Source organism: Bubalus bubalis, chromosome 8 (assembly GCF_019923935.1).
Source record: "Bubalus bubalis isolate 160015118507 breed Murrah chromosome 8, NDDB_SH_1, whole genome shotgun sequence".
NCBI lineage: Eukaryota > Metazoa > Chordata > Mammalia > Artiodactyla > Bovidae > Bubalus > Bubalus bubalis.
The window spans coordinates 30,285,806-30,300,769 of NC_059164.1; the positions used below are offsets into that span (position 1 = coordinate 30,285,806).

General features: G+C 42.9%; 1 protein-coding gene across 3 annotated transcripts in view; it reads left to right on the forward strand.

Moving 5' to 3' along the window:
* The window catches only part of DNAH11 (dynein axonemal heavy chain 11), a 375,791-nt gene that overhangs the window by 357,835 nt on the left and 2,992 nt on the right, over nucleotides 1-14,964 (forward strand). Inside the window, exons 77-79 of one of the 3 annotated variants that reach the window (XM_044946526.2) lie at nucleotides 5,652-5,897; nucleotides 10,077-10,259; nucleotides 10,339-10,454. In XM_044946526.2, the coding sequence (XP_044802461.2) occupies nucleotides 5,652-5,897; nucleotides 10,077-10,259; nucleotides 10,339-10,454 (545 nt within the window). Of the gene's footprint in view, nucleotides 1-5,651; nucleotides 5,898-10,076; nucleotides 10,260-10,319; nucleotides 10,455-14,964 lie in introns of all 3 variants that reach the window. The other 2 variants (XM_044946527.2, XR_006552702.2) reach the window with 2 other exon arrangements.

The following is a 14,964-nucleotide window of genomic DNA, read 5'->3' on the forward strand; positions in this document are numbered from 1 at the left end:
GAGATGCTTGTTTGCCATCTTTCCTGCTCACCAGACAGCGCTGCCCCTTCTACTCACCAGAGGAAGGGAAAGCTCTGACTGGTTTGGTGGCAGAAGCTGCAAAATCCCAGTTATTTTGTTCTCATGCAGATGTGTCCCGCTCACGCTGTTTACGTCATGAGAGACTTAAGCTGACACTGCAGCATCTGCAGGATGTCTTTTTGCCACTTCTCACATTGGTTAACATACTTGGCGATTAGTATCTTTGGTTGCACGGACACCTGATCGAAAAGTTACCCATGGGTGGGTGGTCTGAGGTTTCAAGTTCCACCACTCAGAATGTTTTCAGTGACTTTGTCCTGTTAGGGAAGATGGATGAGTTTCTTGTTGGGTAAATGCGGTGGCATTTAGAGAGGGTTCCCCAATGGCATGTGCTTCAGAAGGTTCCTGGCTTTAAAAAAAAAAGAAGAAGGTTCCTGGCCAAAGTTACGGAATTAGAATTAATATGATTCTCTTATGAGAGGTGCGTACTTGGCAATGCTAAACAAGTAGTAAATTACTTTTGGAAAATAAGGTATCAGGTCACCTGAAAGTTGTCATATATTAACAATCATGAAGTTGAGCTTTGAAGTAAAAACCAAAACAAAACTCGGATTCAGATTCAGTTCTTTCTTGCGTCTGCTGTGCAGTTGTGGCCACATCACTGAACCTGAGCCTCTGTTTCATCATCTGTGGAACAAGAATGGCCCAACTCATGGCTTCACTCTCAGGCTTCAAGATTGTTAGAAATGCCTAATAAATTGGAAACATCTATACTATTACAGAGTATAAATTTTCATAGTTTATAGTTTTCACTTGACTGTACTTTATATAATCAGCAGCTATAACCACAGAAGCCATTTGTTAAATTTCATCAAGCCCCGCTCTGTGCCAAAGGCCTGTGTTACACACTTCATGTGCACTCTCTCTCCTCACTACAGTCCTGCAAAGCAGATGTTATTATCCCAGTCATCACAGAGGAGACCCAGATTCAGAGAGCTCAAACAGTTGCACAAGTAGCTAAATCAGGATTTGAATTCGCAGTCAGGCTCCAGATTCTCTGCAGCCCCCTGGCTGGCGTGCTGACGTCAGTAGTCATGGGCTCATGTCACAGACGGACCTCCATGCGTCCTGTGCACGCTGGGTGGCACAGGGTGGCTACTGGGAGAATAACCTTGGGCAGTCCTGGAGACCCGAACCCTAGTCCTGGTTCTGCCTCTAACTTACTGTCCAGCTTTGTGCCAGCCCATCCTGTGCCTCAGTATATTCATTTGTGAAATGAGAGTATTGTCTCGAAAATCACTAATGGACCCTAAAGGCAGAAAACATGATTCAACCGTGAGCAATTTCCCTCCCAGACTTTGGCATCAGGGCATTTTGTTGTTCTTTTTACTCAAAAGTCCACAAGCATATACACTCGTTTAGACTCGCAGTGAATTGGGAGCTTCTTGTCATAAACAGGGCTCCTCGGAGAGGCAGTGGAGGAGGTGAGCCTTTCCTTAATTACCAGGAAGGAGAAGGTGAAAAGGATGACAATCAAACAGACTCAACAGAATGGCAGGATCCTGGCTTTCCCAGTTCCTAACGATTCTACCTGCAGTGTGCCCTGCGCTGATTTCTGCAGAGATGGCTGGAATTCTTGATGATTTTTCATAATGTGGAGGCTCATTCTCCCTGAGCACCGTTCCATTGATTCTTCCTGTTAAAATACTTTATTGAGATATAATTCACATCCCATAAAATTTACCAGTTTCAGTTGGACAATCCAAAGGTTTTTCATGTGCACTCAGTTATGCGGCCATTGCCGCAATCTATTTTAGAACATCTCTCTCACCCCCAGAAGATACTCTGGACTCATTAGTAGTCCCTCACCATCCTGTCCTCGACATCCCCCACTCCCCAGCCCCAGGCGATTGCTAATCTTTCTGTCTCGAGATTTGCCTATTCTGGACATTTCATGTAAGTGGAATCAGACAATATTTGGTCTTTTGTGTCTGACTTCTTTCACTTAGCGTAATGTTTTCAAGGTTTATCCATGTTATAGCATATATCAGTACTTTACTCCTTTTAGGGGCCAAATAATATTCCAGTGTATCAATACACTCCATTTTATGTATCTGTTCATCAGTTGATGAATATTTGGGTTGTTTTGGCCTTGGGGCTATCATGAATAATGGTAGAATAAATATTCCTGTGTAAGTGTTTGCAGGGACATACATTTCCACTTCTTTTGGGTATATACATAGAAATGAAATTATTGGATCACATGGTAACTTTATGTTTAATATTTTGAGGAACCAACAAACCATTTCCCAAAGTGGCTGCACCATTTTATATTCCCACTGGCAAATATGAGAGTTCCGTCCTCTCCACATCCTTACGGCGGGTGTGAAGCGGTATAACACTGTGGTTGTGATTTGCGCTTCCCTGAAGACTAACGATGTTGAGCATCTTTTCCTGTGCTTATTGGCCATTTGTGTGTCTTCTTTGGAGACACGGTAATTTAGAACAACTGATTCTTTGAGGTGTAACAATAACCTTATCAAACAGCTCTCCCCCAAAGGCAAGACAGGTGGCCACTGTGCAGAGTTAGAGTCCCATCAGGAGAAGCAGCTTTTCACAAAAGCCCGTACATGGGATGGGAGAAGGCTTAGATGCAGAATCAGGATTCCTAGCGCTCCTTGAGTATGTTCACATCTTCACAGCTTTATTGAAGGAGAACACAAGTCCCTGTGTGAACTAAGCCTCGCTTATGCTGTACTTGTTTGACATCACAGTAGGGAATTGCAGTAGAACATGCTCAGGTTTTGTTTTTCCTTCTAGAAAATTAGTGTGTACTTGAGATAATCATGTCTCTTTCTAGGGTGCAGGAAAAACCAAAACTAACATTTGTAAAAGGCTGCTCTGTGCCTAGCAATTGTGTGCCTGTGTGCAAAGTTGCCTCAGTCATGTTTAACTCTGTGTGACCCCATGGACTGTGGCCCGCCAGGCTCTTCTGGCCATGGGATTCTCCAGGCAAGAGTACTGGAGTGGGTTGCCATGCCCTCCTCCAGGGGAGCTTCCTCCCTGGCAGGGGTGGAGCCTGCCTCTCTCTTTTGTCTCCTGCACAGGCAGGCAGGTTCTTTACCATTAGCACCACCTGGGAAGCCCAGCTATTTGTATACTTGTCATTAAATTCTCATAGCCACGATCATTAGGATGATGTTATGAACCCTACCTTACTGATAAGATTGAAACTCAGATGAACAGTCATTTTTTTTAAGGCCACCAAACCACTCAAAAAGATGGGAACTGAACCAGATCTAGCTGGCTATAAACTTAGTCCTTCCCTTTGATTTTGCTGTTGTCCTTTGCTTCGCTCCTTGCCCAGTATACAGAAGGCCCTCTTCACACACTGGTAAACAGACTGCCTAAGTCTTTCCAGAAAGCGTAGATCATTTGCATTCCTAACCACATTATATGAATATGCAGTCACACACATGTCCAGGCCCCAGGCATTTTGAAAGTTCCAAATGATTCCACGGTTTGGTTACTTTCTCTCCTTGAAACTGTTTAACTTTTGGCTGTAGTGAAAGATAATTTAGCTGTTGCTCTTAAAATTTCTTTTAACTAGTGAACACTAATAGGGAAAACCAAGTCCTTGTTTGCAGGGAATAAATTCTGGCTTGGATATATTTAGTTTAACATTTGGTTTTTATATTCATATTTTATGCCCATATTTTAATTTTGGCTAACTTATCTATGAAGTAATGGTGAGTTTAAATCTGCTTCATGATTTTGTTTCGGTCATGGTGAATTGGGTGAAATTTAAATGTTGATTGTTTTGATATATAAATATGATATGGTAGAAAATCTGAATAAGTGAATAAAACAAACCACATGAATGGATATGGTTAATGGAGATAGCCCACAATGCCCCTTTTCATATTTATTGGGTCAGGGTCTGTTTCTGGCAAGATGAAATACTGGATAATTTCAAAATTCTCTTGGTACAAAATAAAAGCAAAAATGCTGACTTTCGTATTTTAAAAGGCCTTTGGGGTTCAGGAAAGCAGTTCTGCACCACCACTCTAGGGACGTGGCTCCCCAGGCAGCGTGCGGCTGCAGGCTTGAGGAGGCGGGCCTCCTGACAACAGGGCTGTGGAGAAAATCACACTTATTTCGTCTCCATTAGGCTGTGAGTTCCTTAAGAACTACGTTGTATGACTCTCTTGTACCTCCACAGCTTATTGGGTACACTAGGTAATCCGTTCAAATGATGGAATGAAGTAATGAATAGTCGCTCTGTCTCCAGCCGATAGTGAGACCAGAAAACATAAAAATACACAATTGCAGAGATAAACCCCATTTTCAGAAAACAAAATAATAACAAAATTTTTTTTTAATCTAGGCATAAAATAACTACATTAGGTGATGGTCTTTAAAAACTAGTATCCCCTGTGCATTTAAGTGCATTTAGACAGAATTTACAGCAAGAGAGGTTGGGAAAATTAAAACAGAAGTATCATGGTCCCCTGGGAACTAAAGAACAATCAGGGAAAGATATCAGAGCATATACTGAGTTAACGAGAAAAGTATAAGTGCTTGATTGACTCTATTTATAGCTGGTTAGAGATGGAAACCCATAAATCCTTTTTAAATTTTTTTAAATTGGGGTGTAGCTGCTTTACAATGTTGGTCGGTTTTTGCTGTACAACGGGGTGAATCAGCTATGTGTATAAATATGTTCCCTCCCTCTTGGACCGCCCTCCCATCCCCCTCCATCCCACCCATCTAGGTCATCACAGCTGTGCTTACATTTTGAAGCACTGCATTCTAACATTTAGACGTTCTGGTATTGCTGGTCATCTCGCGTTGGTTGAGAACATAGAACATTCTTCTGGGTAAAACATATACCCTTGTCCCAGCCTGAATGAAGGGGTGGGCATGATTAATGCCTGAGGACTCCAGCCTCTTATTAGGCAACTGTAGCCAGGGCACCAGTAGGTGCCTCAGGTCTGCACATCCTGAAATGAGCTACAGACTGCCCTGAGCAGCTCGGAGGCATGGGGAAGTCATAGTCATTTGAATCATGGTGCATACTACCCCATAACGTGTTCATTACGCACGCTCATACACATTTTTTAAGATATGCGCATATAATCATGCATGCTTACAAAATCCACATGTATGATACATAAAATAATTTGTGATATTGTGGAAAGTACTATGAAGTCATACTACAATGAGTTCAGAATTAAGATTAACATCAAACAAATGCCTGGGCAAGTTACTCTGAATCTCGATTTTCTCTCTGCAAAATGGGGATATATGGGGAGAATCAATGACTGCAAACATGTAACAGGGCGACCAGAACTCAGTAGATGACTCAGCACGTCCGTTCCCTTTGCGTGCATGTATCTTGTTACCCCTTCCAAGGGACAGATTCACGAGTGTTCCACAGAGGTCAGCCAGGTACCATCCACGGAGCAAAGTGATTGATGACCAGAGGGTCGTGAGATATTGTGGAGAGTGTGCCCTCTAGCTAGCACTGTGCTGGGACCATCTTACCAGAGTGTTCCCTGGGTGTTTAGGAAGGGAAGACTGATGTCCACTTCAATTTGGAATAACTGACTTTTCCTTTGGGCTTGAAGATTGATGATGAGCTGATGCTGGCACCAGGATTTGCAGCTCCACCCAGCCTAGACTACTCAGGCTACCACCAGTACATAGAAGAGATGCTTCCTCCAGAGAGCCCAGTGCTGTATGGCCTCCACCCGAACGCTGAAATCGAATTTCTGACGGTCACATCCAACATGCTGTTCAGAACCTTGCTGGAGATGCAGCCCAGGAATGCAGTGAGCAGCGAGGAGCTGGGACAGTCCACAGAAGACAAGGTAGCGGGTGGCTTTTTCTTTTCTGTTGAGGTGCATCATACATACACCGATGCACACTAATCCTGAGTGCCCAGCTCAGTGATTTTACCTCTGTGTACACACATAACCACTACCTCCCGCACTCCAGGATGCTTCCCTGGTGGCTCAGCTGGTAAAGAATACGCCTGCAATGCAGGAGACCCTGGTTTGATTCCTGGGTCGGGAAGATCCCTTGGAGAAGGAATAGGTGACCCACTCCAGTATTCTTGGGCTTTCCTGGTAGCTCAGACAGTAAAGAATCCACCTGCAGTGAGGGAGACCTGGGTTCAATCCCTGGGTTGGGAAGATCCCCTGGAGCAGGCCAAAGGTTCCCTCTCTCCTTACCTCTGTCACCACAGATTAGCTTTCCCAATGTGTACTAGCTGACTCATGTCCACTCCTTTCACTGCTCATTTGTGAGATTCATCCACGTTATTGCATGGACTGATGGTTAATTTTTGTTTAGTATTCTACTATGGTGCTGGTGATAGTTTACTCACTAAGCCATGACCTACTCTTTGCAATCCCAGGGACCGTAGCCCACCAGGCTTCTCTGCATGGGATTTCCCAGGTAAGAATACTGGAGTGGGTTTCCATTTCCTTCTCCAGATCTACCCAACCCAGGGATCAAACGCACATCTCCTGCACTGCAGGTGAATTCTTTACCATCTGAGCCAACAAGAAGCCCAGTATTCTACTATGTAAATATATAATGCTTTATTTATTCCTTCCATGGCCAATGGGTTTTGGGGTTTTTCCTAGCTTTTTGCTATTATGACTATCACAGCCATGAACACTCCTGTATAGTCTTGTGTCTGGAGACAAAGGTAATTCCCAAAAGTATCTTCTCATAATACTCATTCCTTTATACCCAGAGGTAGAACTGTTGGCTCAAGGGAGTAATGTTCAGCTTTAGTAGATACTCCCAAACCTTTTTCGAAAGTAATTGTACTTCCCCCCAGCAGTGTGGATTGTAAGTTCCAGTTGTTCCTGCTCCTTGGGGGTCTTCTAAATAATATTTCATTGTGGTTTTAACTTTGCATTCCCTCAGCTAATGAATAATATTGAGCATTTTTCCTATATGTTTATGGCCATTTGGATATACCTTCGTGTGAAGTACTTGTTCCATCTGCTTGTCAAATTCTAATTTGGTTATCAATGTTTATCTTACTGATTCATATGAACTCTGTATTCTAGATATGTGTCATTAAGAATATGTATTGCAAATTTCTTCTTCGTATGTGTGGCTAGTCTTTCAAACAGTATGTTTTTGGCTCTGTCATTTTATGAGTGTTTTTTCACCTTTTCTTGGGAGACCAGCATTATTCTTCTGAAGGTATTTATTGCTGTAGAATAGAAAAGGCAATGGCACCCAACTCCAGTACTCTTGCCTGGAAAATCCCATGGATGGAGGAGCCTGGTAGGCTGCAGTCCATGGGGTCACTGGGAGTCGGACACGACTGAGCGACTTCACTTTCACTTTCCACTTTCATGCATTGGAGAAGGAAATGGCAACCCACTCCAGTGTTCTTGCCTGGAGAATCCCAGGGACAGAGGAGCCTGGTGGGCTGCCATCCATGGGGTCGCACAGAGTCGGACACGACTGAAGCGACTCAGTAGTAGTAGTAGTAGTATTGCTGTAGAATAATGGGGATGAGAAATGGACATCAAATAATTTTTTTACCTTTAAAATCTTGTTTCTCATTAATTAAAAACCTGAATTTTTAAAAAATTTTCCCCAGTAAATTAACCTTTTTTCTTTCAAAATTACCAATCAAGGATTCAGTTTGTGGGAACACAATAATCAGATCTAATTATAGAGAGGTCCCAGGAACTTGCTATATTATTTCTTGAAATTTTTCAGTTATTTCTTGAAATAAGGCCGTTCATTGAGACATTTTATAATTTAGATATTTTGAAAAGAGATGCATGGAGAAAATTCATCTATTTGGGAAGATCTATAATATTAACAGGGACTTCCCAGGTGGCCCAGTGGTAAAGAACCCACCTGCTAATGCAGGAGATGTAAGAGATATGGTTTGATCCCTGGATTGGGAAGGAGAGCATGGCAACCCACTCCAGTATTCTTGCCTAGAGAACTCCCGTTGTCAGAGGAGCTTAGCAGGCTATAGTCCATTGGGGCACCAAGAGCTGGACATGACTTTCCTGACTTAGCATGCACACGCAGAGTTAACAGAAGCAGAGAGCACGTGAGGTCATCATCTAGTTCTGAGAGGCTTCAATCTTTCCAGTAAGGAAGCTGATCATTAAACCAAAAAATGCAGAACGAATAAGGTAAAGCTACCTCAGCATTTCCTACAGACAAACCAGCAGCCATCTCCCAGATACAGTTTTTGTTTACTAATAGATGCTATAGAAAGTGCTTTACAAACACGCCATTTGAGCCTCTGAATCTCTGAGTGGTACTGATGTGTGTGCGCTCAGTTGCTGTCATGTCCGACTCTCTGCAGCCCCATGGACTGTAGCCCACCAGGCTCCTTTGTCCATAGCATTTCCCAGGTAAGAATATTGGAGCAGGTTGCCATTTCCTTCTCCAGGGGATCTTCCTGACCCAGGGATCAAACCTGTGTCTCCTACATTGGCTGATGGATTCTTTACCACTGAGCCACCTGGGAAGCACTGAGTAGTACTGGTACCAGGATCTCTATTTCAGAGACAAACGTTGGTGACTCGCCGTGGTCATACAGCTTGAAAGAGCCACTGAAGGAAACCAGATTCTAGCTGAGTCCCAAAGCCATTCTTTTACCTAACTTCTCAATTGTACTGTTTCATACTCTCTGCTGCTGCTGTAAATGAGCTCAAGATTTCAGGATCTGATGAATTATCTGCCAGGGCACTAAAGCAGTTTGCAAGCATCACATCAGAGCCCTAGGCCATAATCCAAGAAATCAAGGCGAGGGAAAAGCTGCCGGAGGCTTGAGGACAGGGAGTATCTTCCAGTCTTTTCAGGTGTTTGTTGGTTTTCCCAGGTCTGCAAAACTGCATCATTAGAATAACTATCCATATCAGAGTACTATGTACATATGCACGTCCTCAAGGGAATAAATCCTTCATTTCTTTAGGGCAACAGCTCTAGAAGATAGGAGCTTCCTTCCTGTTGAAAATACAGATCCAAACTGCCTCCCAAATTTTTGGATGTGTCAGCCACAAGGGCAGCGTAGCAGAGTCGCCAGAATTAGCTCAAGTTTAAGTGGCCTCTTTGGTTCATTTGACTTTTCAAATAATTTGTTTTTAATTAGCAGATTGCAAAAATGGACTACCCAAATATTGAGGTTCTCCATGTTCTGATCATGTCTTTATAAACTAAAGAAATGTAATTATGAGACTTCTTTTGTTCCCTAAATGCTAACAGTAAGTAAACTACCAATAGTAACACCTCCCTGACTATACTGTGGGGGTTCAAGAGGGGAGGGGGCTGCATTGTTTGAGAGCAACCTGAGGGGGTTGGTGATGGTGCTGAATAGAAATGCAGAGACGGACTGGCACGATGTAGAAGCAGCAGCTTTTACTGCTTTGCCAGGCAAAGGGGCCGCAGCAGGGTGATGCCCTCAAGTCTGTGTGTGCCTCCTGGATGCGTCGAGGAGTCTTACAGTGTTCACAGAGCAGGCCACAATCAGCTTGTGGACAATTCTTGCATCGGTTGGCATCAAGGTGGAGTTTCAAGCATCATCAACCTTCTGGTTTCAACCAGTCTGGGGTCTGTGTTTTTGTGGTCAGTAGTTGTCTTCTGGAGGGGGCGTCTGCTTCCTATAAAAACAACTTAGGAATATACGTCAGGCGTTTATCCATATCTTTCAGGGAACTGTGAATTCAGTGATTTTGCCATGTGGCAGATTTATAGTCTAAACTGTTACCAGTTCCCCAGTCGAACAGCTATTATTTGTTCACATTTCCCAACCATTACATTAGCTCTTGAGTCAGTATTTCACTTCAGAAGACAAGGACACAGAGGCTTGTATGTGGTTTCATTGGCAGTGCCATTCTGCCCACCTCCTGGGAGTTAGTAAGTCATCTTTTAAACTCATTAGCAAGCATCTTTGGGAGTTGTAGTATATATTCTTAGACGTAAAAAGTAAGAGGATATACCATCATCATGATCGAAAATGAAACGGAAAGAAGCTAAATCTTTGTTAACAATTTAAGGTTAAGCATGTCTTGGATGATATTTTGGAGAAACTTCCAGAAGAGTTCAACATGACAGAGATAATGCAAAAAAACCCAAACAGAAGCCCCTATGCCCTTGTTTGCTTCCAAGAATGTGAGAGGATGAACATTCTCCTTCGGGAAGTCCGTGTGTCACTTCAACAACTGGAGCTTGGATTGAAGGTAAGTTTAAAAGCGGGACTAGAGCAGGCTTCTCCACATGAAAACATATTTACTCTGCAGTCGTCTTCTTCCCTGCCAGGGGGAGCTGACGCTGTCTCCTGACATGGAAGGCCAGCAGTCTGCCTTGAGTTTCGACGCAGTACCAGAAACCTGGAGCAGACTGGCGTATCCATCCACGTACGGCCTGGCCCAGTGGTAAGCACCCACACCCCAGCTCGGCGCCGGTTTGATTTTCTGAATTACGCCTCACAGGAACCCTAAAGATTGTGCTTTGCTGAGTACATCCAGCCGTAACTGTGCACACCACCACCAGTTTGATTTGAGTTTCCTCGGTATGTTGCTTCAAAGGCAAAAACCAAGTGAGGGTCATCGCAGGAATCGAATTCCGCTTCTCATGGAGTGGCTGTCTGATCTTGGCCAAAATACCTGACGTCTCTGTTTCAGTTCATCCTCTGAAAAATGAGAAAGGATTTCCTCAGTGACTTGTCAGGATTTAAATGGCCGGGGGAGGCACCCTTAAGTTTACCCTCACCTCATCTTATACCCGTATTTCTGAAGCCAGTACTAACTAATGGCATTTCACAGTGAACTTTTACCCCGGGAAGCAGTAGGTAACACCGCCTTCGCTGTGTGGATAGGACTGTGTAGACATGCCACAGTCAGGGGCAGAAATTTACAGCTCCCTGAGGGCTGCAGCCAAGCACAGCTTGGCCTTGCGAGTCAGCACAGCGTTTCATGAGGCTGTCTCTATGCCTGGTTTTTTTTTACGTGGACATTTGTTGTCTTCACTTTCCTAAGTTTTTCTTGCATTAAGCAGAATGCTACTCCAATCCTTGAATTGGAAGGCCCCGTTAGAATTCCCAGTGGCTGCACATTGGAACTCCCCCCCAGGCACCCAGATGTTCGCTGGGGCGGGGTGCAGACACAGCGGAAGGAGCCCTGTGGACCTGCCGGATGACAGGAAAGCGTTGTGGCAGAGTCACTGGGTTTCTGTTAATACTTTGAATATCTAAAGGCAGACTTTATACTTGCAGTCAAAAAGAATTTACGTTTACTCTTATATTTTACAACAGTGATAACTTTAGACTTATTTCACCCAATCTTATCTTTTGATTCCTAATTTCTATATATTTTTCTTAGCCTCTTTTTTCCACTCTTCTAGCTTCTGTGAGTTTATCATATGTGTATCCCTGTACCATTTCTATTATTTTAGGAAGACTTGACATTGTAACATACACACTTTTGATTTTTCTAACGCACTGTAACACCATTACTTTTTTCTTTTGCCATTTTACCCTCCTTCCAGTCTGGAATTATAGTTAAACTTTATTTTTTAAACCACCATAATTTTATTTTTGTTTTGTTTATGGTCAAGAATTATTTTTCCTTAATAGCATGTGTTGATTTCTTTGCTGCTTTTTTCCGGTGCTTTAATTTTCAAATAAACACTCCTAATCCTTATGACTTAGGAAGAACTACTACTAACATCTCTACAGATAACTGAGACATGTTTATCCCAAGACAACCCAAGTTTTAATTCTTTTATAGAAGTGGTTTATAGGTAAGTCATTTGTAAACATGATAAATACAGGAAAAACCATTCAAGCTTCTGTCATGAGGTTCTATAATTTTAAGACAAAAAGACCTTTCATGACTTATTTTTGCTATTGACAGACTGGGAGCTTTTTAGGATACTTTGACAAAGTAAAGTCATCTGAAAAAAATGGCCTGTGGTTAAGTTTGACATATGTTTGAGAAAATGCAGTTGTAAAACTGCAGTGGTATGGAATATAGACCATTCAGAAAAGTGTTAGAAGTTTATAACGTTATGTCTTACCCACATCACAAGAGTTGTCATAATTCAGCTACTACACGCTTTTGAAAATACTGTCAGATGACTGACTGGAAAGCCCAGCCACCTGTTTGTTCCCGTCCCCCGAAGGGCACATCCGGAGGCCCTGCCGTCAGCACACACACAGTAAGAACTGCCCTGCTGGACGCTAGTCCCCAGAGAGAGATTCCTGAGAGATCGTGTTTGCAAAACTTAAGGTATTTCTGCTTGTTTTCCTTCCTCATCTTTTACATCTTTGGCACAGGGTCCTATTTATTTTTAATCCTAAAAGTGAGCCCCTCTCCAGCTGGCATAAATTCAGGACGCAGTGGCCATAGTGGGGCCACGTGGTCAGCACTGCAAAAGGTGAAAAGGAAAAAAACTGGGGTTGAGGTTCTCTGAGCTGCTGAATAAGCTCGACTTCAGTCAGACTGTCTCTGGAACCTTCAGTCACAGAAGGCAGAAATGCCATTCCTCCTCTGAAACCACAGCGGCACAGCAGTAGGGGTCCCCTCTTCACTGAGCTGAAGGATGAGGCACACAGCAGGCTTTCAGGGTATGTGGCGGGGAGGAGATGGTACTGCGTCTGAATTCTCTTTACTACGCTCTCACTCTTGATGAATAGTTTACCTGGAAGTAGAATTCTAGATAACAATTATTTTCTCCCAAAATGTCACTGTTATATAACTGCATTGTCTTCTGGCACTTACTATGGCTGGTGAGTCTGTTCATAAATACTTGTCATTCCTCCACAGCTAAGTTACTCTCTTTGGGAAGTTTTTACGATTTTTTTTCTTAACTCTTAATGTATTAATGTTCTGTCATTTTTACTGATGTGTTTAGGTGTGGTCTCTTAAAAAGGCATCCTACTTGATACTGTGTGCGGTTAAAAATCTGAGTCCACAACTCTTTCCACCCTTTAAAATTCTTAGCCCTGCCTTTTTGAAAGAAGAAATTATTGTGGCAAGTCATGTAATATAAAACATACAATATTAACCATATTTAACTGTACATTTCAGTGGCACTAAGTACAATCACATTGCTGGGCAACTCGCACCATCATTCGTCACCTTCCTAAACTGACTCTGTCCCCATTAAACTCTAAGTGCCCATCCCCACCCCACCATCTACCAGCGTACTTTCTGACTCTGTGGATTTGACTGTTCTAGGTACCTGGTATATGTAGAATCAAACAGTACTTGTCTGCACCAAGTATGCACTGGAATGCATTTACAGATCGTATCTCCCCCTACCAAGCTATACAGCAGGCTCTCACCCGCCGTCTACTCCATACACAGTAGTGTACATACGTCATGCACACGCACCTTGGCGTCCGTGTTTTTTCCCTACGTCATCTCTGTTTCTTAGCCCTTCCTTCTTCAAATTGTGCCTTATCTTCGCCTGCCTGGACTCTCCTCTGTCAATGTGTGTGTCTCTGTGTTCTGGTTGGTTGTCATTTCTGGCTGATTGTCATTGAATCTTTTGTCTCCTATTCTCTTGTTTACTGTCTCTCCCCTGAATTAAAAAAAATATTAAAAAAAAAAATCACTGTCCAAAATCAATTTTTGGTTTCACATTGTGTATTTTGAAGGGAGGGAAAAGTACTTGACCTAGTTTTCTAAAGTTTAAATATACACATTAAAAGTCTTGATTTTTAAGATTCCTCATTTTTGATTTTTGGGCTCCCTCCGTTCTGGTTGATTGGATTTGTGGGTGGTTTTTCATGTCATATAATCAGTTATCTGTACTCAAGTTACAGTTTGGCTGATTATAAAAGTAATTTAACCCATTCGTTGTCAGAGGACTTCATAGGCGTGATTCTATTCTATGATCAAATGCTGCCTGAAGCTCACATAATTTTTTCCCTTTATAAAAAGATGTCATGTTTTTTCCTGGCTTTCCAGGGGATTCTCTATCTCCAGTCTGTATCTTAGTAAGTATTATGTGTCACATTTTCTTACAACGTATGTCCCTGATTATGATGATTCAAATTTGTAACTTAGGAAAACTCAAATTTTCTAGAATTGTATTAGCAAATATGTTTCAACATTCATCTTATTTTCACTCCAACTCATTTCTATTTCATTTTGCTTTCCTTATTATTCTGCCTTATGCTGTTTAACTTTTTGCTTTCATTTTTATAACTGTCTTTTTGAGATTGTTTCCAACTTAATTTCCTCACTTTTTCTTACCTTACCAGTTTTAAGTCATAGGCTCAGATGGAAAAGTGTCTGCCTACAACGCGAGAGACCCAGGTTCAATCCCTGGGTTGGGAAGATCCTCTGGGGAAGGAAATGGCAACCCACTCCAGTACTCTTGCCTGGAAAATCCCACGGACAGAGAAGCGTGGTAGGCTACAGTCCATGGGATCACAAAGAGTCGGAGACGACTGAGCAACTTCACTTTAACTCGTTACATTTGTGCTTCATGAGAAAAACTGGTTGCTGCAGAGTATATCTTCTTTCACATCTCAAGATAGTTTTTTTCTACCTTTGCTTTTCCTGTTCCTTGCCTTTCTTCTTTGTGGGATCTATCTACAAGTATGTTTTCCCTAAACCAGCTATTTGGAAGAATTTAATATGGGGCAGGGCCCAGAGCCAAGTTCTAAGCTGGCAGGAATTTTCTGTGTGAGCCAAGTTCGAGTGTGAGCATTTAACCTTTCTTCCGGGTGGTGGTCTCTCGGCATGAGGTCCTCACTCGGCCTGCTGCCTTTGCAACCGTGAACCCAACCAGGCCCCAGGATGCAGCCACGCTGGCAGGAAGAGACCTCAGCCTAGAGAGCTGCCCCACAGGCGTTTACGCAGGGCTTTCTGCTCTGTGCTCCATCTCTCCACCCACCCCCCTGCCCGCCCTCCACCCCCGCCCCGTTTTCAG